At 49.3% G+C, this 26,253-nt stretch overlaps 2 protein-coding genes across 3 annotated transcripts in view; both read left to right on the forward strand.

Moving 5' to 3' along the window:
- DDHD1 (DDHD domain containing 1) overlaps positions 1-6,426 on the forward strand; it is a 62,997-nt gene extending 56,571 nt beyond the window's left edge. Inside the window, exons 11-13 of the mRNA XM_062495820.1 lie at positions 369-621; positions 3,113-3,292; positions 5,505-6,426. Coding sequence (XP_062351804.1) covers positions 369-621; positions 3,113-3,292; positions 5,505-5,686 — 615 coding nt within the window. The 3' untranslated portion in view covers positions 5,687-6,426. The remainder of the gene's footprint in view (positions 1-368; positions 622-3,112; positions 3,293-5,504) is intronic.
- Positions 6,427-25,341: 18,915 nt separating this feature from the next.
- Positions 25,342-26,253, forward strand: part of FERMT2 (FERM domain containing kindlin 2) — a 51,138-nt gene continuing 50,226 nt past the window's right edge. For both annotated transcript variants that reach the window (XM_062495823.1, XM_062495824.1), the window contains exon 1: positions 25,342-26,243. In XM_062495823.1, the coding sequence (XP_062351807.1) occupies positions 25,769-26,243 (475 nt within the window). In that variant the 5' untranslated portion in view covers positions 25,342-25,768. The remainder of the gene's footprint in view (positions 26,244-26,253) is intronic.

A 26,253-nucleotide genomic window follows, 5' to 3' on the forward strand; every position in this document is an offset into this window, starting at 1 on the left:
TTAATTTTACATGAAATTTGTTCTCTAAGTAAAACCATCTGTGTGTTGGTAACAACGTGTAGTACAAGTGTTGTAATCCAGGTGTTGCAGAGATGTGCAAAACCTCACAAGCAACTGTGAGCTGCTAAATCTTCCAGGCTGTGAAACTAAAAGTGAAATTTATTCACTAAAAGTGAATATTTATTTATTCATTAAAAGTGAATCAGACCATAACACCACCACCACTGTGTCGTCTTCAAGGCTTTGCTTAGGACAGATAATCTGGATTTGAGGTTGGAGAGAGCTCTGGATGGGAAGGGAGAGTGATGGGTTTCTTTTCCCCAGTCTGGACTCCCAGGATTGATCTTCACCCCAAATTCCCCTTTCAGGCCTACAGATTAGAACCCTTGATCCTGAAGCACTACAGCAACATCTCACCTGTGCAGATCCACTGGTACAACACAGCCAACCCCCTCCCTTACGAGCACATGAAGCCAAGTTTCCTGAACCCCAGCAAAGAAACTACCTCAGCCCCAGAGCCTGAGAGCACCTCAGCAGTGCCCAGCCCCACCACGTCCCCAGTGATGGTCCGGCGCCACTACGGGGAGTCCATCACCAACATTGGCAAAGCCAGCATCCTAGGTAATGTCCCTGGGCAGAGAATGGGAGATCCAGCATCCTGGGGAATGTCCCTGGGCAGGGGATGGGAGATCCAGCATCCTAGGTAATGTCCCTGGGGTTGGAATGGGAGATCCAGCATCCTGGGGAATGTCCCTGGGGTTGGAATGGGAGATCCAGCATCCTGGGGAATGTCCCTGGGCAGGGGATGGGAGATCCAGCATCCTGGGGAATGTCCCTGGGCTGGGAATGGGAGATCCAGCATCCTGGGGAATGTCCCTGGGGTTGGAATGGGAGATCCAGCATCCTGGGGAATGTCCCTGGGGTTGGAATGGGAGATCCAGCATCCTGGGGAATGTCCCTGGGCTGGGAATGGGAGATCCAGCATCCTGGGGAATGTCCCTGGGGTTGGAATGGGAGATCCAGCATCCTGGGGAATGTCCCTGGGCAGAGAATGGGAGATCCAGCATCCTGGGTAATGTCCCTGGGCAGGGGATGGGAGATCCAGCATCCTGGGGAATGTCCCTGGGCAGGGGGTGGGAGATCCAGCATCCTGGGGAATGTCCCTGGGGTTGGAATGGGAGATCCAGCATCCTGGGTAATGTCCCTGGGGTGGGAATGGGAGATCCAGCATCCTGGGGAATGTCCCTGGGCTGGGAATGGGAGATCCAGCATCCTGGGGAATGTCCCTGGGGTTGGAATGGGAGATCCAGCATCCTGGGGAATGTCCTCTGTGTCCCTGGGAATGGAGATCCTCAGGGAGCTTCTCTCCTCCCTGGGGTTGGGGTACAGCCCTAAGGAAACTCAGCTCTGGTGGTGGGATGGGAGAGGGGGGTGTTCATTTGGTGAACAGAAGGATCCAGAGAGAACTTGGAGTTCCTTCCTGGGGCTCGAGGAAAGCTGGAGAGAAACTTGGGACAAGGGGTGGAGGGACAGGATGCAGGGAATGGCTTCCACTTCCAGAGGACAGGGACAGTGGGAAGGAATTCTTCCCTTTGAGGGTGGGGTGGTAGCCCTGAGGTTTTTCAGAAGAGCTGTGGCTGCCCCTGGATCCCTGGAAGTGTCCAAGGCCAGGTTGGACAGGGCTTGGAACAACCTGGGATAGTGGAAGGTGTCCCTGCCCATGGCAGGGGTTGGAACAGGATGATCTTTAAGATCTCTTCCAACCCAAACCATTCCATGATTCCTGTCCCTTGGACAGAATCACGGAGTGGCTGATGTTGGAAGTGACCTCTGGAGATCATCTACTCCAACCCCCGAAATCCTCACTGGCAGAGGGTGGTTTCAGTGAGTTCTGTAGGTGTCTGGCTTGGTTTAATTCCAGCTGACATTTCCTTTGAAATAAAAACCAGTTTATGTGCATTGGAGTCAAGGCTCAGGGGAGATGATGCAGTTCATGCAATTGCTGCTTTATTTTTGTCTCCCTTATTGCTGCCTTTTGTCTGCCATAAGTAGTTTAACAGTTAAATCTGGCACAATCTGCCACTGATTTAACAGTTTCCACTCTGCTTCATGGAGAAAAAAAAAATTAAATTAAACTTTGTCTTCCGATTCCATTTTCTGGTATTGGCAAATAGCAGAAAAATCACACCATATAACCTGTTACAGTTACCTTTAACTCATGATTCTACAATAGCAAATTCAGGCTGGTTTAATATAAAGTCTGTTCTTCTTTGGCTTTCTGAGTCAAAATAAGCCCTGGTTTAAGTGAGCTTAAATGCCCTTCACTGGAGCTTATACTTGATCATGCACTTGCAGTTTTTGTTGACTCAAGGCTTTTCTTTAGCTCTCTGTGTGGGATTTGGGAGAAGCCTAGTGCCAGGAGTCTTCCCAATCAAATAAGAATATAAAAGCAGTTTTTCCTCAAGTAGAAATATGTGGTATTTCAGAGCAGAGTGGCTTTTTGGGGGGTTTCTATAGTAACTTTAATGTCTTGTCCATGAGGTGGCAGCAGAGTCGGGATAAAACATGACAAAACTACTCTTAACTTTTATATTCCTCTTCCTGAGCAACCAAAATAGTCCTTTTAAAAGATGATGTAACATTTTTAAACGTCTTTGAGGGCAGTGAACCCTTAATAAGAGAAATATCTTAAATGTGCTAATGGGATTTTTAAATGCAGAATGCACCATATTGTTGGAAAGCATTTTCAGTCTTAGAATTTATGAAAGAGAAATCACAGCATATCCTTCAAAGTACCAGATTTCCCTCTGCAGATGTATTTCATGGGGTTGTTGTTGTTTTGGTTTTTTGGTTTTTTTTTGCCCCCTGACAACAGCTTCAAAGTGAAACTTTTGTACATGAGATGAGTTTGGGGATAAACAGAGCCCACTCCAGTCAGATATTCCCACCCTTGGAAAGCACCAGGGGTGTTTCCCATCCCTCAGCTCTAATTAGCAGGTGCTGCAGTGGCTTTAATTTGCAGTGGCTTTAATTTGCAGTGGCTTTAATTTGCAGTTTGATTGATGCATCTTGGGCTGTTTTTGTTTTTTTTTCCCCTCTGTGCTGGATGCAGGAGCTGCAAGCATTGGGAAGGGCCTCGGTGGGATGCTCTTCTCCAGGTTTGGCAGGTCCAGTGCCACCCCCCAGAGCCTGGAGACAGGAAAAGATGGACCTGAGGGGGATGAGAAGAAAACCACCACTGTTGGGAGCCCACCTTTGCCACACAGCAGCTCGGGATTCCTCGAACCCACAGGTGAGTGATGCCCACCCTGTGGGTCCAGGGAAACAAGAGAGGGACGGGGGGATGGAAATGCCATAACTGCACATGAAAGGATTTGCTGTCGTGGGTTTGCCATAAAGTAATAAATGTTGAATATCAAGGCCAGTTTGGAGCAACCTGGGGTAGTGGAAGGTGTTCCTGGCCGTGGCAGGGGTGGAACGAGATGATTTTTAAAGTCCCTTCCAACCCAGACCACTCTGGGATTCTGTGAATGTTGGGATTCTGTTCCTGGGTTGGATTGGAAGGGACCTTAAATCCCATCCCATTCCAGCCCCTGCCATGGCAGGGACACCTTCCACTGTCCCAGGCTGCTCCAAGCCTTGTCCAACCTGACCTGGAACACTTCCAGGGATCCAGAGGCAGCCACAGCTTCTCTGGGAATTCCATCCCAGCCCCTCCCAACCCTCACAGCCAGGAATTTCTTCCCAGTATCTGATCTAACCCTGCCCTCTGACAATTTGAACCCTTTTTTCACCTAAACTCCCAGTTCCCCCATACATTTCCCATTCTGAAACACTCTGGATTTTAGGACACGTATGACTGGAAACAGAAGCTGCCCTTGTCCTGATCTGAACTGCTCAGAACAGAAAGTGCAATTTTAGCAGCTGGGTTTTTTTTCAAAAGCATAGGTACTTCCTGTCAGGAAATTCATCCTTGGATTTATTTCTGAGCTGCTCCTTGGCACTGCTGCAAGACACAGGGGGTTTTTTTGGTTGGTTTTTTGGGTTTGTGTTTTTGGGTTTTTTATTTTTTTTTTTTTTTGCAATCCAAGGAGTCACAAGTGTCCTGTGACAGCATTCACATGATGGATTGCTGTCTGTTCATAGAAATTGCAACAGATAACCTGTCTGAGTCAGTGTTTGAGGGCAGGAAACTTTGGGTTAGACTTGAGGGAAGTCAAGAAGCAGGACAGGGAACATCACTCAGCTGCCAAGGGGGTCATTTCAGGAGGGGTTGGCACACTTGAGGGCTTCCTGCATGGATCCCACATCCCTCCGTGCTGGAAACCCATCCCTGCTGCATGGAAGGAGAAGGTGGAGCAGAGGCCAGCAGGGCTGGGAGCTGAATGATGCAATCCCCACCAAAGGCTGTGCTCACAGAGAGCTGTGGTGGGGTTTGGCTCCTGCCCAAGCTCCCGTAACGGCCTCTCAGAGTGGCCTTCCTGCACAGCCACAGTTTTTTTGGATAAACTCTCCTTCTTGGAACTGACTCTGGTTGTCTGCTGGTGTTCCAAGGTTTCTGGCTCCTTGTGCTTGCTGCAAAGTGGGGCAGTGCTCCTGGGGGAACAGGGGGATCTGTGCCGTGTCTTGTGCGATGCTCCCTCTCTGTGCTCCCCCAGCCAAGAATTCAAATTCCTTCAAACTGCCTTTGATAAATGGCTGCATTTTTCACTCAGTCTGGGGCTTTGGCTTTTGTAGCTCAGCATGGTTTTAAGGTTTTTTTTTTGTTGTTGTTGTTGTTGTCCTTTTTATTTTATTGCTCCTCGTGGAGATTTTTCTGACCGCTGAATTGCCTCAGCAATAGGTTAACATTGGCCCAGTTAAAATGCAGTGGTAATTGCTTTGGATGTGGCATTAATCAAAGCAGCCATTGAAATAAAAGGGTAACTGCTGAAATATAGTTGGAATAATCAGGATATTAAAAGGGCAGAGCTGTGGAGGGATGACTTTGCATGAAGACCTTGTAGTATTGGGTGTAGTCTCCTTGTATAGACACTAAAAAAGCAAGAAATCCATTTATTTCAGAAAGTTTCCTAGTGGGGCCTCAGCATTTGCTGGATATTTCTCTGTAGTTATCATAACAAGTATAAATAAATATATTTATAGAGTTGCTATAAGGAAAACAGCTGCTTGAAAAAAAAAAACTGTCTTTTCTCAAGAATCATTCAGGTTGGAAAAGACCTCTAAGAGCAGGTTTTGTTTCCTTTTTTTTTTTTTTTTTTTTTTTTTTTTAACTGAGCTCAGCACCACTCTTTGTGTTAAATGCACAAGGTTTGTGCTAAATGCACAAGGTGCACTAAAATGTATTTCTATATTATTAAATCTCAATGTAGTTGAGTGCCCTGTGAAATGTGAACACAGAGAGATTGTGTGTGTTGTTTGTATGACAGAATCAGAACCAGAAGCTCTCTGGTGTTTTTGCAGCTCTAACACCCCTCTTGTTCCTTTTCTTGTTCATTTTCCAGTGGAGCTGGAGCACAGGATCGACTTTGAGCTCAGGGAAGGTCTGGTGGAGAGCAGATACTGGTCTGCAGTCACATCCCACACTGCTTACTGGTCATCTCTGGACATTGCCCTTTTCCTCCTCACCTTCATGTACAAACAAGACCAAGAAGAGACTGACAAATCCAATTTAGACACTATGTGAATTTTTGGCTGGGGGCAGGAGAGGAAACTTTCAAAAGCAATGGCACAAAGTGGATGTTTGCAGAGCTGCAGGACCTGTGGCATGGAGGTTTCAGGTTTAAGTGCATGTTTGGAGGGGTTTTCCTATTTCTAAAGAGAAGAGGTTATTTGTATTTTAAAGCACTTTATAGTTTTCAACGTTTTGCAGTGCTGAATGAGACCTGCAAGGATTCCAAATTCCTGTCAACGTGGACTGTACAAAGAGCCAAGACAGCATTGTAGCATCCCGTGGGCAGTTGTGCTTGGGTGACATTCTTGTTAATGACCATAATTGCTGTTCAGTTCATTAAACTATTAAAAAAAAATTAGTGGATTAAAAAAAAAAATAGCAAAAAACAAACCTAATTTGATTTCCATTAACAAAAAAATACATGTTCAGTATAAACCTAAACCTGCCATGTGCTGATGTTTTATGTACCCTGTGAATAACAAGCAGTGGTGTCATTTTTCCAGGACTTTATTCAGCTCCACATCCAATTATCCCCACATTGGAAGTCCATCTTGACTGCTGGCTTCTGAGGGCCTATCCTATGTGACACATGTAGAAATTAATGCTGAAGAGAAAAAAAAAAAAAAGAAAAAAAAAAAAAGCATGAGGCAAATATTTGAAATACTGTAATTATAATTTATTATTCTCTCTAATCGTTTCATTTTATTCCACTGTATAAAACATTACTTTTTTACTCGTTTCTTTTGACATAATTTAAGAACCACATTTATTTTCTACAGTGTTAAGACTTTTTCTCAGAAATACATATCTTTGTACTGCTATTCAAATGAATATATGGACACTGTGGCACACTTTAAGTATTTTTTCATTAAAAATAAATATTTGTGGTTTCACACAAATGACATCAGTCACGTTCTTCTCAGAGGTAAGTGCCTTTGCCTCTTCAGGTTCCAAGTGTTTCTCAGGCACATTAGATTGGTTTGCAGAGGATCCAGCTGTCCTTTGTTTACCATAATTAAATCCATACATGTGTGTGTTTGTATAAAAACATATGGATGTGTATATTTATGTGGAGGGGGAAGAGACAGCACCATCAAATAAACTTGGTGAGGCCTGAGAATACCAACATTTAGATGAGGTTTGTATCTGAAACTAATAAGTCAAGAGGGAAGTTTTGGGATGAAAGGGAATAATCTCCAAATAAAACACCGGAGGGTCATTGCTGAGATTTTAGAACAACGTGGAAGGCTCTGGAGCAGAAGGGTTGGATATCAGAGCTGCCTCTGCCCGAGGTATTTATGATCTGGATGGCACATGTGGGAGCTGCAGAGCCTAAACTTCAGTTAAAATAGCAGCAAACTCAGGCTGTGGTGGGGGTGAATCGTTGTGTTCTCAGTGTGCACAGATGTGGCAACATCAGCCCACAGCAGTGGCTGGAGCTGTGGAAACCCCAGAGTTCCCTGTCTGGGGGGAGAGGGTGGCTCTTCTCCCACATTATATTTATTTGGGCTGCTCCTTCCATGAAAGAATTGGGAGTTAGGATTCTTTGCTGGATTTAGGGATTTAGGAATAATTCTGAAGAGGGAAAAACAAAGAAAATGGGAAGGGAGGAGCGGAGTGGGAAAGGAAAATGACACAAACAGCACTGCAGTGAACCAATATTCAACGTTTAGATGGTGAAAAGGACCTGGCCTTGGAGAATTAGAGCTCTCCTGCCTGACCTGTTTACCCTGGTAGATGAGCAATCCCAGGAAAGGAAAATAACCCCCCCGAGAGGAGGAAGCCTCTGCTCATAGTGTTTACAGGACTGGGCTCTCCAGATAAGTTGATTAATCAGCTCCTCCTAATGAGGACAACTTAAACACAGAAAGGAGAATCTCCTTTTATATTTAGAAGGTGCAAAACGTTTCCAAATGTGCATGGTTGGTGTTTCAGGGCTTTGAGCTGGGTTGTGGGGCTGCTGCCTTCTCCCTTTTCACCACTGGATCCCCACTGGTTCCTTTTTTTAAGGGCTGTAAACAAAAGGGGTTAATTCCTGCAATTCTTGTGGTCTGTGGAAACCCTGCTGTTGTCCAGGACATGTTTCAGATTTATGGAATAGCTGTTCCCCTGGCCTCAGAACATGCTGGTACTTGCTGACTGCTCTCCATATAAGGGAGGAGATCCGAATTTTAGGTCCATGCCCCTTGGAAAATCAGGGAGAAAAGTAGAGCTGAGGAGTAAATCATATTGCTGGGAGGAGAAGGGATAATGAGAGCCAATACCCGATCATCCCTTTGTGTTTCTCCCGAGTAAATGGGTGTGTTTATTTGTAATTATGTCCTAATTAACAACTCCCTGGACCACCTACTAATCTCCCAAGCTAAATTCCAAATAGAAAACACACCTTGAAAGAATCAATGGAGGTTTATTCTAAATTGTATGCAGTGATGTTAAACAGGCTTTCATCTTTTTAATCCTCAAAAAATGCTTCTCATCCTGCTGCAAAGATGAAATCCTCATTGCAAAGCAGATGTTGAAGGTGGTGAAAGGGTTGCCCCGTTTTTGTTGTGTGGTGCAGCACAAAATTCAAGTAAGGTCATATCTGCTGCTTCAAACTTTCTGGTTCAGATGCTCTGTGGCATAACATGGAGCTGGAATGTCCTGGCTTCCAATTACTGGCTTGTTTTCTTCTGCAAGGGCAATGTTGAGCTTTCCAAGTTGTGTTGAGTGGTGGTTTTTCTTGAGAAACAAAAGATAAGAGCAATGTTCCTCACTGCTGTCACTCCTGCCTGATACCGACCTGTTTTCCAAACTTGGCCTTGAGGTCTTTGTCCAGCTTCGTTGCTTACAATGGTTTAGCTGCAAGGTCATTTCTGCAGATAATGAGCATGAATTTTATTATTTTTCTTAATTCTGTCCCTTTGCTCCTAATTATTCCGTCCTGGTTCTGCTGCAGCTTCCTCTCCATTTGCATTCACTCCCTCCCTGCTTCAGTGCCAGAGTTTCTGGAGTCAGAAACCCTTTGCTTTATTTCACCACGGACAGTCTGGCTGGCCAACTTCAATTATTTTATCTCCTTTCCTAATTAGTACTATCAGGCTCGGCTAAAACGTATTTCACATTCCCATACTTATATTTTGCCTGGTTTCCACCTGTTTTTCCTGGTTTCCTGCTGTCCTGGTGCTCCTTTCCCACGTGCTTGGCTCTTGAGCTGACTCTGCTGTACCTGAATCGTTGGGAATTGATTTTTTTTTCAAGCTGAGTTCATGAATCACTGTGTCAGCTGTTTGCACTGAGTTAGTTAAATGTATATTTGTGTGCCTTCTGCCAGGCGAATTTATTTGGATTTCCTTGTTCCATGTTCTTCTGTTATTAGCTTGGAGATGAGATTTCTGCTTCCACACATCTTTTTTTTTTTTTTTTTCTGCTGAATTTGGACTGCAGGTGATTGATCTGTACAGGGTCACCTCCCCAGGCTCTGCCAAACATCTTCAGTCACTACCAGAAAGCTTTTACACACCAAGGCCCAGTTTGATCTGTATTTAATAATAATTTGCCTCCAAAAAAAAATCCCCCACCATTTCTCTTGGTTTGGCTTTTCCCTCCCTCTTCCACAGGTGGTTTTTGTGCCTTTCTCTCTTCCCCACTGCACTCCAACCTGTTCTGAAGTGCTGGGATTTCATTCCTGCTGGATTCCTGCCTGCTGGCATCAGCATTTGTTTCGTGCTTCTCTGAGCATCCTAAAGACTTTCAGGGGAAATTTTGGACCCCGTTTGAACCCCAAAAGGCTTTCCCTGCTGTTGTGATCCCCGAGAGTTCTGCTGAAAGCTCAGCATCAGCAGATCCCATCTGGATGTGTTCAGCTCCCAGGAAGGCTCTGCAATGTTCTCTCTCTCGCTGCATTTGTGTGGCTCTGGCTGCTGCTGTCAGCTCAGCCCCAGCACTGACAAAGCACTTTCTGTCCTTGTCAATGAATTCTGGCACTTCAGCCAGCAGTGGAGCTGGGCTGGGCTCTCCCAAGGCTAATTCCTTGCTCCTCGTGTTTCTCCTGCATCCCTGGGGACTCATTTGACCCCCACTTTGCTACAGAAATCCAGTGTTTTGTGTTTTCCTGCGTGCCTTTGCAGAAGCTCCAAAACTGGCAGCACATCTCAGAGTGTGTCAACACTTCTCCTCCTGAAAGGGGAGTCCCAATCCATGGAGAGGAATACCTGGCTCTGAAGTTTCAGGTCACCCTGGGGGTCAGTCAATGCTCTGGGAAGCAAATTCCAGCATCAGCCTTTTCCCCCCTCTCCCTCTGCAGCTCTCCAGCAAATCTTGGCCTGTCCTTCCCCTTCAGGAGTGAGAAGCTCCCTGCAAAAATGAGCTGTCCCAGGAGCCATCTCTTGTGGTTTTGAAATCCTCAATGATTTATCCAAAAAGAGAGGGGTTTCATTTGATGATTCTGCGAGCATCTGCCATGGATTAACTCCTGTCTTTGTTTCCTAAATAAAATGCCAGTTCTTGCAGCTAGGCTGCCCATTCCCTGGGGCTTCACAGATTGTGGCTATGGACAGAGAATCCCAGAATGGTTTGGGAAGGGACCCTAAAGATGATCTGATTCCAGCCCTCAGTGAGGCTGAGATGGGAGAGGGGAAGTCCAAACATCTCGAGCTCCAGGGACCCCACATCCAGTTTGTTGTTCTTGCTCATTTTGTGGCTTTTCCAGTATCCCCAGAAAGTCAGGATCTCACCTCAGACCGGTCCCAGACTGTGCTCTTAAAGGGTAGCTCTGTGTCACCATTCCACTGCTCCATTCTGGTTTTCTGTTCCTCTGCCTGCAAAGCTCAGACTGGTTGGAAACCAAAGCCATGGGAAGAGGGAAAGGACAGCAACTCTGCTGACCTTGGATTTGTGGTCTCTTTCACCTGCTGGTGTCTCACACACCTTCCCAAAACTAAAAATGAGGTTGTGGTGCCACCAGAGAATCCCAGAATGGATTGGGCTGGAAGGGATCTCAAATCCCATCCCATTCCACCCCTTCCACTGTCCCAGGCTGCTCCAAGCCCATCCAACCTGTCCTCGGACACTTCCAGGAATCCAGGGGCAGCCACAGCTGCTCTGGGCACCCTGTGCCAGGACCTGCCCACCCTTGGTTGGAGCTGGAAATTGCTTCCCAGTATCTAAACTAATCCTCCTCTTGTGAAACCTGGCCGTGGTTTGGAGCAGGGCAGCCCCAGTCCCTGCCCTGTGTCACTGAGTCCAGCTGGGCAGGAACAGCCCCCCCCCCCCCCCGCCCAGCTCCCAGGACAGAGCTTTCCTGTTGGAAATGCAAAATGGCAAAAAAAACCTCTGAAAGATGAGAAGAGCCAAAACACGCACTGATGTTTTATCTTCCCACCTTTCCATCCCACTCCTGCTGTGCTGAGCTGAAAGTCCAAATGAGGAACATCCATACTTTGAGCCTTGTAATGTCAAGGTCCTGCTCTGATGACTTTCCAGGATGTTTATGACTGCAGGACTTGTCAGAAATCTTCACATTCATAATTACTTTTAAGTGACCAGTACTGAAGTTTAAAAATAACTTGATGTACTTTCAGCTTTGCTAGGAGCACTTTCAGTATGGAAATTTAAGCGAGAGTAATTTGCAAAGAGGGACAGACCACTTCCAAAACAAACTCCACTTTCTAGGATAGAGGGGAAGGGTTTTACACTAAAAGGGGAGAGATTTAGATTGGATATTAGGAAGGAATTCCTGGCTGTGAGGGTGGGCAGGCCCTGGCACAGGGTGCCCAGATTTGCTGTGGCTGCCCCTGGATCCCTGGAAGTGTCCAAGGCCAGGCTGGACAGGGCTTGGAGCAATCTGGGACAGTGGAAAGTGTCCCTGCCATGGCAGGGGGTGGAACTGGATGGTTTCTGAGGTCCCTTCCAACCAAAATCATTCTGGGATTCTATGATTCCATCTTCCAGTTGCTTCTCTACAGCCATTTGTTCCAGCAATCCCACCACTACATTCCACCAGTATTTTCCCAAATAGTTTCACAGCTTCTGGACTCCATGCTTTGGACAAGGTGAGATCCTGTTGGAAAAGGGATGTCACACTGGTGTGTAGCTCTGAGTGCTCTGCAGGGAGGGCTCACACTGAATATTTTGTGTTTCCAAAGCCTGTTCAGATGGGATGGCTCCGTCTCTTTGGCAAACTCCTTGGGAATTCTCCTTTATGCCTTCCAGGCTTCCCCTCCTCGCATGCAACTGAGCGTGGGGGGTTTATTTTTGTATGAAACTGAGGTATTAAAAACCAGCAGGAGATATGGAGGGAGGTGAGGCTGCTTTGTGGTGGCTGCAGGAAAGGGAAGAGGGCAGAACTGTTCCTGCCAGCGCGGCGTGTTCCGCTGTCACAGATCCACCTTCAGCCTTGGAGACACCACATCTGCCTGGGGAGGGGAGGAGGGGGAGACGGCCCAGGCCAGCAGGAGAGGAGCTGATTAAATCAGGGAGAAGTTTGGCAGGGCTGGGGAACAGCCTGATGTGGATCAGCCGGCACGTGTGCAGCACATGCCAGAGCTTGACGTTCCCAGCCGGAGCCGTGGGCGCACGGAGGGCAGGGAGCAGGATGGAGCCACGAGGGCTCAGTTCTGCCCACAGCAGCCTCTTACTCGTGGAGTCCTGCAATGGTTTGGCTTGGAAAGGACCTTAAAGTCATCTTCTTCCACCCCCTGCCTTGTGCAGGGACACCTTCCACTATCCAAGATATCACATCCAGCCTGGCCTTGGGCACTTCCAGGGATCCAGAGGCAGCCACAGCTTCTCTGGGCACCCTGTGCCAGGGCACCACCACCCTCACAGGGAAGGATTTCTTCTCAGTATCTAATCTAAACTACTCTCTTTTTGTTCAAAGCTACCAACATCTGTCCCACCAATTCTTCTATTATTCTAGTCACCCAAATCCTGGCTATCTCAAGGTTTGTCCTGGTGGGATTTAACTCCTCCAGTGACCACACTTGGCCCAGGCACAGTTCTGCAAGGCAGCTCATGTCCTGTGTGCTTAGTTGGGATCTCCCAGAGCCCACAGTACAATCTGTGTCCAGGGAACTGTTGGGCTCTGCTCCCAGGGAGCAAGGGACAGGACAAGAGGAAAAAGCCTCATGTTGCACCAGAGGAGGTTTAGATTGGATATTAGGGAAAATTTCTCCATGAAAAGAGTTGTCCAGCCCTGGCACAACTGCCCAGGACAGTGGTGGCTCCCCATCCCTGGAGGGATTTAAAAGCCCTGTGGATGTGGCACTTGGGGACAGGGGTCAGCGGTGGCGTCAGCAGTGCTGGGGAGTGGTTGGACTTGACCTTAGAGGGGTTTTCCAACCTAAACAATTCCATGATTCCCAGCCTGTCCCAGCCTTGCTGCACCATCTCTAGCCCATTTTCAGCAGGCAGCCTCTAAGGAGCAGCTCATTCCTGTCCCAGAGCTTTATAAACCCAGGCACTGATGGATGGCTTTATGCAGAAGGGGCTGATGTGGCAGCTCCCACCCAGCATCTCCAAGCTGCTTTCTAGGGATTATTTACTTCCCAAGTCCTGGGGCTCTCTGAGAGTTACAGCTTTGACATCTGCAGCCACAGACCCTTAGGGAAAAAAAAAAAAAAAAAAAAAAAAAAAACAACAAAAAAAACTGGTTGAGGTTTCACTGCTTCTTCCTGCAGTGAATTTCAGTTCAGTGCCTGGGAATGCCTGGGAAATCTGCAGCCCCTGTCACTCCCCAGCCCTGCAATGCGTCCCCAAAGAAAAGCAGAGTCATATGGATTTTACAGCAAACATTTTGCCAGTTTCTAGTTCTCCTTCATAATCCTGATGGTATTCTTGGCCTCCTTGGGTTCAGGATTTATGGGGACACGTTCCCAGCCTCCTGGGGGAAGCAGGAGCTCTGGCTGCAAGCTGTTCCTGGGGAAGGATCCGGCTGCTCCTGGGTTTATCCTGTGCTCTCAGGAGAAGCTGTGTGTGGAATCTGAGCAGGGATGGATTCATTTTGTGCATCAGCTACATCTACAGCGCTCACTTGTCACTCCACAGCCAAAGCTGTGTTTAAATCAGACCTCTTAAAGCCCAAAACCTGCTGCAAAATTTCCCCCTCTCCAAACAATTTAGTTAATCAGCCAGCTAACTCAGCTCTAACTGGCTCTGCCTGCAAATACCCCATCCTGAAGGAGATTTTTCCTTAGATTTCGATGAAATGCAATGATTGAGTCATGATTTTTTCCTTGGCTCGGTTGCCGGAGCAGGGAATGTTGCTCACAGTACTGGCTGTTACCATATGCTTTTTTCATCAAGTTAAAGGGTGCAACTTTCTTTTTTGCTTCCCCCTCCACTGACTCACTCCCCAAATATGTTTCTGGTTAGGATGCTTTGTGACTTCTTCCTGACATAAGGTTTTCTAGTTTGCAGGCAGCTTTGGGAATCGCCTCTGTGAGTTCTAAAACATCCCAGCTCCTGGGAGAAGAGTCCTGGAGAGAAGGAGCAGCACGATGCTTACATGGAGTTTGGGTACTTGATGTCTTTGGGAGCTCTCCTGCTCCAGAAATGGTTTTCCAGAAGCCTGGAAGTCCCACTCCAATGCTTTTTGCATGAGGATTGTTGTGCCTGAGAAATGCCCGAGGGAATTTTGAAGAGATCTTTCTTCTGCAGAGCCAGGAGTTAGACTGGATGATCCTTGTGAGTCCCCTCCAGCTCAGGATATTCTGTGATTCTGTGATGAGGTGAACTTGGCCTTTTATCTGTTTGCTTTTAGGAATGCTGTGAGTGGAGGACAGGAGCTGCTGCCTGTGAAGGATCCTGGAGGGACAGACAGACAGACAGACAGACTTGTCCCTCCTTTAAAGCCTTGCCTTCAGGCCACCTCGTGCTGACCCCCAGACCTTCACCACTGAAGCCAAATTCCCTTGGAAAAGGTGAGCGAGGAGCCATCCCAGTGCTCCCAGCATCCCAGTGGGCAGCTCCCAGCACGTGGCCGAGGGAAGGAAACAGCTCCCCAAAAACAAGCAAGCTACAAATAATTCCAGTGGCACTTCCTGACCCTGCACCTGCGAGCATGGCAGTGACTGTCTGCAAAACCAGTGTCCTCCACACTTGTGGATGTGCTCACTTCCCAAAGTCCTCACAGCCCACGAGATGCCAGAGGCTGGGAAGAAAATCCTGCCTCTGTTCCAGCTGCAGGAACTGAGATGCTGAGAGTTAAGTGACTGGCCTGAAGCCAAAGTGCCTGGAAAGGAGCCCAAATCTTCCCTGTATTAGCTGGGATATGACCCTGCAGTGTTCCTTGCCCTGCTGGAAATGTCACCCATGATCTCTGGAGCAGCTATGCTGCAAAAAACATCTCCTGCTTCTTTTATTTATTTTTTTTCCCTTTGAAATTGCTTTTCCTCACAGGACAATCCCCATCTGTTTGATCTTGTGGGGTACAGGAGGGCAGGAACATGGCAGCCTCTCTTTTGTAGCACTTCTAGTTGAAACCTTGGAAATTGAGAATTTTAGATTTTCTGTGCTGGTAGGCACTGATCCCTGCTTTTAAACTGAGGCTGTGAAGAAGGCTTCCAAAATTAAATAATAAAACTGAAATCATGCATATGTAGTTTGAATAGAAGTGTGTAGTATAACATATAAGAAAACTTAAAATTTAAGGTGTAGAAAGCAAGATAAAAGTTTTAAAGCAGAAGTTTTGTCCTTCTTCACCTTCTTCTTCATGGGTCTAAGTGATCTTTTTTAATTAAATAGAAAAATCCACATTGCAAGCCACGAATAATTAATTATTAAATTAAAAGTAAAAATAATGCTGGTGTCCATTCTTAATCAAAGTTCAGCCTTAAAAAACCTTGTAAAAAGTAAAACACATCTCCATGTTTAACTTGTTAGCTAAAAGTACTGCAGAAATCACTGTAACGCAAATACAAATTAATAAACATCAAAGTCCAAACAGAAAAAAAAACTGTATCTCAAACTTTTAATACCAACTCTAACAAAAAAAAAAAAAAAAATCTCACTTCCTACCACCATGCATGGAAAGCTGACTCTGGTTTTCTCCACACTGGGAATGTTCCAGAGAAAGTTGCTCCAGCTGAGTGACTCTCCAGCAGCACGTCCCTGGTGGTGGGTTGGTGGCAGAAGACACGTGAGGACACAGCAGGGTGGCCCTGCCGGATCCTGGCACCTCTCCCAGGAAAAAGAAATTGGGATTCTCCTTCTCCCTGCACCTCCTCAAAACATGGAAGCTGCTCTTCCCTGTGCCACCTCGGATGTCACCTGCCACCACCAGAAGCGAGCTGGGTATGGAAGGTGGCAGCTGTGGTGTCACCTGCCAAAGCCACCTGAGATGCCGGTGCTGCTCCCAGGATTTGGGTTCTCCTAAGGAGACAGCAGGTCCCACTTTTCCACTGGGGTCTCTTCCAGGAAGGACAGGTCATTTATGAGCAGCCCTCCACATGGGGACCTCTTCTTGGAGATCCAGGAGTGAATCCTGCAAGATGCTGCCTGATTTCCATGTGATATGATGGAACCTTGGGGATTTTTTTCTGTGTTTTTTTTTTTCTTATTCTCTCCAGTGCTGTTATCACTGTTTTTTTCTTGTCCTGGCTCTGTCACCATCTGGTGTCATCACTTGGGAGATGGAAAAGGAGGAGCAGAGGTGTTTCCTTGCAAGGAACAAATGTTGGAATAACCCATCCTTGTTCAGCTGGCAGCATCTCCAGTGTCCCAAACACACTGGAGAGCCAGAAGCAAAGCCTGGCCACTCCACTGCCCTGCAAGGAAGGACAGGGGACCAGAGGCTTGGAAAAAATATCCTGGCAGCACAACTTCATGGATTTTCACTTAAAAAAAAGAAAATATCCACATGTGTCAGGATTTGGGTTCTTGGATGGGGATGGGAATTCCCTAAAGCAGCCAGTGCTTGGTGCAATGAGCTTTGGGAGTGAAGCAAGGTGGTAAATCCCTGGCTGTTCATGAGTTGACATCCCACGGTGGGAGAGCAGCAGGGGCCTGGGTTGGGATCCCAAATTTGTGCAGTGTCCCCCATGCATCCCTGAGAAGGTGTCGCTGAACTCCCCCTCTGTCCCTTCTGTTCCTGGTCCCAAGGAATTTGCAGATCCCAGCTGAAAGCAGGACATCCATCATGGGAAATAACCATCCTCCATTCTGATATGACAAGGGGTGATGGTTTTACACTGCAGAGGGAAGGATCAGATGGGATATTGGGAAGGAATTCTTCCTTGTGAGGGTGGTGAGGCCCTGGCACAGGGTGCCCAGAGAAGCTGTGGCTGCCCCTGCATCCCTGGAGGTGTCCAAGGCCAGGGTGGACGGGGCTTGGAGCAGCCTGGGACAGTGAAAAGTCTCCCTGTACATGGCAGGTGTGGAATGGGATGGGCTTTAAGCTCCCTTCCAACCCAAACTGTTCCAGGATCCTCCAATTCCACAATCTCTGCCATGGTGACTCAACCAATTCTCTCCCCCTCCCCCCCCCACCGTGCCATTCCCCTTCCCAAGAACTTCCTGATGGCCTGTTGAGCCACTTCAGAGCATTGACCTGATTTTCTCCTTGTCTCCAGGATGTTTCCTATCCTGCTGCCATGGGCTTTGGCTTCTCCTGCCACCCTCCCACGGCTGCACGGCCGCGTCTCGCAGCGCATTCCTCCTCCTGGAATCTCTGCCTTGCTATCTAAGGAGCTGAAGGATAATTCCAACCCAACCCTGCCAGAAAATGCTGGCACCCACCTCCATCTCCAGTCCTCCTGCATACACGTCCAGCTCCTCGAGCGCTCTGATTCTCTGCCATGTTTAAACAACCATCACTGACAGGCAGCTCTTGATTCAGCAGGTTATTTTCTTTCCTGGCTGGAGGTTTTTTTTCCACCCTTTTCCAAGCCCCAGCTGGTTCCTGCAGTTTCCTCTCCTAGTGACAGGGTTGGACTCTTCCTGCTGAGCATCCATTCTGAGATTTACCTGCAAGTGGGACTGGAGCAAGGCTGTGCTTCAGCCCACCTTTGCAGAGATCCGTGGAATCACAGAATGGTTTAGAAGGGACCTTAAAGATCACCTGGCTCCAACCCTGCTGCCATGGACAGGGCTGCCACATGAAGCTGGAATGGAGCTGTTGCAGCTCCAGCATCCTCCAGTTCAAGCAATGAGCTGCCAAAATGTTTTTCTGGACAGAGCAGGTGGGAGAGCACTGCTGGCACAGAGTGGGCACAGCGACCACCCAGGATTTCTGTTCCTGGCTTTTAAAACCGTCTGATGGTGGGGTCACTCCTTCCCTCCCTCACATCTAAACAGCCTCACAAAGAGCCAGTCTGAGCCTTTCTCCAGGTGATTTGTCCATTGTTTTTTGCCCACCATTTGTGGAAAGGCAGAACAGGGCATTTCCTCCCTCTTCCATCCCTCCCTCCCTAGATAAACCCTCTTTTATCTACCCACTTGAAGATGTTATCATCATTCCTTCTTTCTCTAGGGTAAACAGTCTGAATTCTTTCAGCCTTTCCTCATTGGTCACTGTCCTGTCCCACCAGGATCTGCTGAGGAACTGGGACAGGGGGTCCTCAGTGCAGCCCTCCATGAGCCTACTTGATCCTTACTTTGCGGGGAATGTGGGGCTGCACCAGGAGCACCACGGGACCCTCGGCTGCTGATACCATCAGTGTCTTCCAGGAGCTCACAAATCACCTCCATTTCACGGGATTTGGGGAATTCCCAACATTCTGCCCATTCCTGGCTGGCTGAGAGCCCACCTCCCTTTCCTAGGGGAGCTGCTGATGGCTTCAGAGTGCTCTGCTCAGAGACCAAGTTCATCCCACCCGGATGATTCAATAACATCGACCTTATTAAACCACTCTGCCCTGCTCTGTCTCTATTTTTCCAGCCCTAACTGCATTACCATCCCGCTCGCATCCGATCTTTCCGGTGAAGGCTGGAGCTGGAAAAGCACAAAGCTGTCTGGGCATCATCCATCTTCCCCTTCCCCCAGCACAACAGGTTCCCAAATCTGCTGCAGCTTCTCAGGCCATCTCAGGTGCCTGAGGGGCAAATAAAAGGTATTAACCCCTTCTATAGATGGATTTGTTCCCTGGATTATGTTCCCCAAATCCCATTTTTTTCAGCTCAGAACACCTCTCTGAGAGCCAAAGCCATCCACGGTGGAGAGGTGTGAATGAGGCCAGGAAATCTGAGCCTGGTCATCATCAGGGCACAACTCCCCTGCTTCCCTGCAGCCTCCCAGTGTTAATTTCCCTTCAAAAGGAAGCAATTTGGGGTTATTTTTTAACCAATGTTGCACACAAGGGCTGCTGTGATTTTTCACAAAGCAAAGCACCCCGGCCATCCTGGGCAGCATGATCCCTGCTCCAGTCAGGATCTAAATCCTCAGGGGGTGTGAGCCACTGCCATGTGTCCACTGGACTTCTCCCTCTGGAAAATGGGGAGGAAATTGTGATTCCCTGGGCTGCAGCCATTCATTGCAGGATATTTGGGAATATGGGTATATCTAATAATAGAGAATAACAGGGGAATAACAGAGAATAATGGGGAATAACAGGGAATTTGGGTGACCTGTGCTCACACACACCCCCAAAACAGAAAGAAGACCCAGCACATAGAATTTTCAAAATCCCAGAATGGTTTGGGCTGGAAGGGACTTTGAAGACCATCTCATTCCAAGCCCCCTGCTATGGACAGGTATCAGAGATTTTGAGGGGCTGGAGAGCCCCATGGACACCCCAGTGAAGAGGTTGTAGGGGATGATGTTGAGTTGCTCCCCATGGACCTGTGATTTAGGGACTGGGGTAAATTTAGGTGCCTCATACAGAGTGAAAGTGTCCTTCTCCATCATGGCTGTGTCCCCAGACACCCCACAGAGCCCTGTGGTGTCGGTGCTTTGCTCAGGGACCTGTTATCAGCCAGCTCTCACAGAGCTCTGACGTGGGAATCAATAAGAATTCTCCTTCAGTGCTTTTTGGTCTCTGGCAGCGCATGAGCAAAGGCAACCAAAGCCCAGGGGCTCCGTCCCTGCACCTGCTTGGATTCCTTCAAGTCCCTTATGCCCAAGGTTTTGGATGTTTCTGGGATCAGGGAATGAGAACAAGAGGTGGTGTTTCTGCTGCCAGCCTCTCCTTCCTTCTGGCTGGGCATGGGGGGAGCAGACTCCATCCTTAGGGAGCTCGAGGCCACATGGGTCCTTCTCAGGATGCCACATGAAAGGGAGGTGTGGGATTTTGGGGGATAATTGGTCCACAAGTGTGTCCCAACTGTTCTCCACATCTGAGTGCTGCCTTTCCCCTCCCTGAGCTCCTGCTGTCATACTCCTGGTCATGGGGATGAAGCGTAAACCCATCTTCAGAGCATTTTTGGGGGATGTGGGGTGGGGGACAGGACCCTGGCACCAGGTGGGTTGGTGGTGGAGCCAGCATGGAGCATTCCAGTTCCATCCAGAGGGGATGGGTGGCCCGGGCTGGGGTTTCTGGGACTTCCAGAGTAGGAAACAGATCCCCATCCTCATGTCCCTTGAGCACTGCTGGCCAGCCCCATCCCCAGGGCTGGATTTCCTTCTCCATTCCACAATTACAGGATTTTTTTTGCCAAGCTCCAGAGCAGCACCAGAACACATAGAGTGTGAGCTGTCCAGAGTGTCTCAGGGATGCCCCAGGCCTCAGTTCCCTAAAAAAGCCTGCCATAGCAGCTTCACCTCCCCCTCAGAGAGGGAACACTGATGGGCTGGGAGCCAATTTCCCAAACGGTTGGGGAGGGAAGAGCTGGGGCTGAGGAGATAACGGGGTGGGTCGGTGCCAGGGCTGGGCAGATGCTGCAGCACCGGGTGGTGCAGGGTGTGGGGCTGTCCCTTTGGAATCACACAGGGTGCTGGGGGCAGTTTTCCCTCCCTCCTTCACTGGGAGACCTGCAGGGTGCTGGGTGCCAGCACAGGGTGAGTTCCCACAGCTCCACTTCCCATCAAGTGGCTTCCCCCAAAAGGGTCTGAAGAGCAGCTGTGAATAATTGATGGTGGAATTTGGGGATTTTTTTTTTTTTCTCCCTCCAGCAAATCGTTCCCAAATAGATGTTTCACACTATCCGGCCAGAGAAATGTCAGATCCATCAGATGAATTATTTGGGATTTTTGGTGTTTCTTCTTGCTGACTAACAGTGAATAAATGATTCAGGGTGTTACTTCTGACACCCCAGAGTCACCAGCCCCAGGGATGGTGATTGAGTGTTGCCTGACATTTGGATTTTCTTTGAGCCCCAGCTCCATGGGAGAAATTCAGCCTTCCAGCCTGGACTTGGTATTTGTAAAGGCAGAAGAATAGGAGGCCTTCTGGAGGTGGAGAAAAGCCAGAATGGGAGTGGCAAAGGCTCAAAAAATCTGATGGACAATAGAAAGTGGTTTAATATGTTGCATATTGTGGGAGAACAGGGGGTGTGGGACATGTTTGAGCCTTTGGGTTGGATGGAGGCAATGGTCCAACATCCCTGAGGGTTCTGGAGATGAAAAGATGGTTGTGGACAGCAGCACTTGAGAGGGACAAACTCCTGCATCCATGTGCAACATTTACCACGGGAAGTCACAAGGTGAGGATGATGAGCAGTCCCAAAACCATCAGTCAGGCACAGGTGATGCAAAGGAAGATCAGCACTGGGAGGGATTCCTGGGCATGGCTCTTGGGAGACACTCAGGCACCAGGCAGGGAGGTGCAAGGAGATTTTGCAGCCCTGGGGAATGAATCAGCTTTTAGGAGAATTTACCTGGGATTTAGCCAAATTCTCCATCACATGAATTCAAGTGTTCAGTTAACAACTCCCTTTGGCTCAAAGTGATGCTTTAGGATGCTCTAGAACCTGCCAGCCCTTCCAGAAGGACACAAAATTTAAGGACACTCCTGACACTGAGGACAACCGACCAGAAAATGATTTGGGGCACGTTGCTTCCTGTGTGGGCCAAAGCAAGAGTCACACTCAGTGGAGGTCACTCCTGGCAGCTGGAAACATCAGAAGGACACAGAAAAAAGCTGAAAGATAAATGACAGCACAGGAATTAATGTCAGCAGGAAACCAATGCCTGACACACAGAGAACCAGTGGAGTGCTGTGTTATAAAGAGCTGATTGCAGAGCAGAAAACCTCCCAGCCTGAGGCTTCCAGAGCTTAATTAACCCAAATACCTGGGCAAGAAGGTGAAGAGGGGACAGAGAAGAGCCCTGCAGGGAGGTTTGTCCTGCAGCACAAGCCTGGCAGGCTCCAGTGCACCGTGGCTGATTTCAGGAATTAGAGGCAGGAAAATGAGAGGGGAATTTGTAGCTGTAGGGCCTTGAAACCTCAGCTTCACTTGCCAAGGAGGAGGCACCTCAATCCAGCTTTGTGCCTCTTATCTCAGGGTAGCTATCTCTTGCAGCCTGGGATTTGTTCCAGATGCTGCCAGGAGAAGCTGTGGATGCCCTGGAAGTGTTCCAGGCCAGGCTGGACAGGCTTGGAGTGACCTGGTCTATGGAAGGTGTCCCTGCCCATGGCAGCAGGGGTAGGGATTATTTTTAAGGTCCTTTCCAACCCAAACTATTCCAGGATTCTATTCTATGATTTTGTAACCTTTGGGCATGAAGGATCAGCGTTGAATCTTGGTCCCTGACTTCATCCCATGTGGCTTTGGCCATCAGAAAAGGGACATGGACAAGGGATGGAGGGACAGGACACAGGGAACGGCTTCCCACTGCCAGAGGACAGGGATAGATGGGATATTGGGAAGGAATTCCTGGCTGTGAAGGTGGGGAGGCCCTGGAACAGGGTGCCCAGAGAAGCTGTGGCTGCCCTTGGATCCCTGGAAGTGTCCAAGGCAAGGTTGGACAGGGTTTAGAGCAACCAAATCACATTCACAACTTAGAAAGACTAAACCTCCCCATCTCCTGTGCCTCTTCAAGATCTCATCACAAATACCTTTCATCCTTTCATTATGGGAATACTGGATTCACTCCATGCACAACCCAGGTGCTGGCACATTTCTGGGACACACAGCCATGACAGCATCATGGCTCACCCTTTACATCCAGAAAAATAAAAGAGCCACATCACATGGATGCTTCTGAAATGACAAAATCAGGGAAGAACAAACGTGGCCAGGAATAAACAAGGAAGCAGAGTTACCCTGCATGTTTCCTTTGCCAGGAGTGTGACCTTGTCCCTGCCGGGAAATGGTCATTTGTGAAAAGGGAGCCTTGGCTGCATCCAAAAGACGCTTGGAGGCAGAAGGGGATGAAGAGGTGGGGGATTGGAAGGAGGTGGTCTTTAAGGTCCCTTCCAACACAATCTATTCTGCAATTCCATGACTTTGTGAAGCAAAGAGCTTGCAAACCCCATGTGAAGAGTGGTACCAGTGGCAGTGGTCTGGAAGTGAGAATACAGTCTGGGAAGTGTTGGAGACACAAAAAGTGGAGGGAATAGCAAGCATCTGCATTTCTCCTTTTTCGGCTAGTTTTTTTTGTTTGTTTGTTTTTCCCAGAAACTTCATTTTTTTTTAAAGAAAGAAGCTGCACACAGGGAGACTCAAAACCCAGGTGAAGCAGAGAAGCGACAGGAGCCTGCTCACCACCAGCTCACAGCATGTTGTGCTCAGAGCATTTGAGGAAACAGAGCCTTCGTTTACATAGAGATTTGGGGAATTTCTTTCTCTGTGTATGGAGACAGGCTGGGCACTCAGTCCTGTTGCTTTCCCAGCTCCAGCCACCCAGCAAAGGCACCCTCATGTGCAGGGCAGAGTTCCATGGCTGGTCACCCTGGGAAGAGCCAGTCTGACCGGCTTGCCCGGAGCAGCCAAGCAGGGACGCCAGCTGCTTTCAACAACTGCCCATAACACTTTAAAAACCAAAATAGAGGTCACAAGCTTAAAAAAAAAAAAAAAAAAAAAAAAAAAAAAAAAAAAAAAAAAAAAAAAAAAAGGACAAAAAGAACTGGGGACAGGCAAATTGTTGCACTGGTTTCCCAAGGATGCCCATGGAGCCATTTCACTGGAAAAGTATCCTGGTTTCCACGGAAAAGGGGGAGATGGGTTGGGAGCTGCGGCGCGGGCAGGTCTGGTAGGTATCATCCCAATCCCGATGGAAGCAGCCACGCGTTTCGGCACCTTATTTGGCTATTGCTGCTTGTAGGGAGCGAGGGCTTGCTGCAAACAGTGGGAAGAGGCCTGGGGATGCTTGGCTGCCTCTGACGCAAGAGCTGTGCCGGTGCATTTTTGACCTTGCTTTGTCTCTCAGCCGAGCGCTGGAGCTCAGGGAACCTCTCCCTCCACATAGGAAAGGAGCCCCCGGGATGGAGAGGGGCTTCCTCAGGGAAAGGGAAACTCTGCGAGTGGGTTTAGGAGCAGAAGGAGCCGGCAGCCTTTCCTCAGCGTGCAGCCAGCTGTACTAAAAGGTTACCAGCTCCGCGGGGCCGTATCCAATTGCATCAGCTGGGAACCTCGTCCAACACGCCGGGCCCAGAGTAACCCTTTCTATTTATTGCCCTATTGTTCAAGGCTGGAGGAGCACGGAGATACCATCTGGGAAAGCTTTGTTGTTACAGACCGGCTTTCGCCTGCGCTCCAGAATCACCCTCTAAATCACGCTCCGGCTTCCACATTTAGGGGGGTGGAATGGGGGTTCCTCTGAGCAGGGATTGGGACCCCAGGAGGGTTTGAAGGGGCAGGTCACCTGCTGCAGTGTCACCCAATTTCCCTCTGGCAGCATCAGCCACTTCAGCAAAAACACTTGGATAAAGCCTGGCTAAGTCTGCCCAGAGTGACCTCAGGAAAGGTTTTATTAGGATTAAAGGTATATTACGTATTGAAGCAGAGGAACAGCGATTATAAATATCTCCATTATAATGCAAAGTGAAAAGTGGAAAAATGTTACCATCCCTGTTAAGAGGTTTTGTCGCTTGTATGGTGCCAAAGCAACTTGGTCTAGTGGAAGGTGTCCCTGCCTATGGCAGGGGGCTGGAACCAGATGGTCTTTACAGTCCCTTCCACCCCAAACCATGCCATGATTCCATGCTCCTAAATCTGCCACCACCATTCACCGGGAACGTGGGAATGATGACAATGGAGGCAGCGCTGGGCCGGCTGGCAGAGCATCCCCGAGGTTGCCAGGGCGGGCACAGCTTTGCCGGGATGGGACTTGCTATCACCTGGAATGGGGCAGGATACATCCACAGCGCTGGATCTCAAACCACAGCTCCTTCCGCGTGTTGGATTTTCAGGAAGCGCTGTTGCTTGGCGGGATGTGTGTATCACTGGGTGGAGGAGCTACAGGAAGCGGATAATATTTTTTTTTTCCTTCATTTGTGCCGTTTCAGGCCCTTTCATTTAAAGACAGTTCCCATTTCCCATATTCACACAGACTATGAGGATGGAGGGAACCAGCCCATCTCCCAGCCTCAACGGGGGCACGGGCTACTATGCCAAGGTAGGGTTTTGCCGAACGGGACGAATTTTTCCTATGAATTTGGAGCCAGTGTTTATAAACACCCCAAAGGGTGAGGAGTGGGCACGGCTGCCACGGAACCCACACGTGTTTGGCACACCAAGGTTCCTCCAGCCCTAATGGATGCTCTCCGGGCTGCCTCCTGAATTTCCCCCTCTGGATGCGCTGGGACCACCAGTGGCCACCAGCAGAGCCGGGCAGGGCTGAGCAAAGCCGGGCACAGAGGGGCTGGGATGAGATAAACTGGGATGAGCTGAGCTGGGACCAGGCGGGCCAGGCTGAGCCGAGCCAGGCGGGGCCGAGCTGAACTGGGATAAGCCGAGCTGTGCTGGGGCTGGGCTGGGCAGAGCCAAGCCGAGATAAGCCAGAGCAGGATGAGCCAGGCAGAGTTGAGCCGGGAAATACCGAGCTGGGCTGAGCCGGGAAATACCGAGCCGGGCCGGGCCGGGCCGAGCTGAGCCGCTTCAGGATGGGCAGGAAAAGCCCAGCCGGGATGAACCAGACAGAACCGAACCGGGATAAGCCGGGCCGGGCTGAGCCGGGCAGAGCTGAGCTGTGTTGAGCCGGACCGGGTACAGCCGAGCCGGGCCAGGCCGGGCCCGACCGGGACGACCCCAAGCCGGGCCGGACCGATCCCGGCCGGGCCGCCCCCCGGCGATTCCCGGATGTTGGAGCTGCCCCCACTTGCTCCATCCTTCACTTCCATAAAAGGCCAAGGGGCCCGGCAGCCACAAGCGCGTTTTTCCTTTAATTATTATCCCCCTCCTCCTCCATCTCCTCCTCCCTTCTCTCCCTCCCTCCCTCCCTCCGCCTCCCGCCCTGCTCCTCCCGCCGCGGCCCCTCAGGAGCGGCGGCAGTGCTGCGGCCCCGATCCCGCCCCACCGCGCCCCCAGCGCTGCCCCGGGGCGCGGAGCGGGCACAGCCGGGCCCATCCCGCTGCTGATCCCGATCCCAATCCCGCTCCGGTGCAGGAGGCCGGGGCCATGGCGCTGGACGGGATCCGCATGCCGGACGGCTGCTACGCCGACGGGACGTGGGAGCTGAGCGTCCATGTCACCGACCTGGGCCGCGACGTCACGCTGCGGGTCACCGGCGAGATCCACATCGGGGGAGTCATGCTGCGCCTCGTCGAGAAGCTCGGTGAGTGCCC

Source organism: Cinclus cinclus, chromosome 6, assembly GCF_963662255.1.
Source record: "Cinclus cinclus chromosome 6, bCinCin1.1, whole genome shotgun sequence".
NCBI classification, from domain to species: Eukaryota; Metazoa; Chordata; class Aves; order Passeriformes; family Cinclidae; genus Cinclus; species Cinclus cinclus.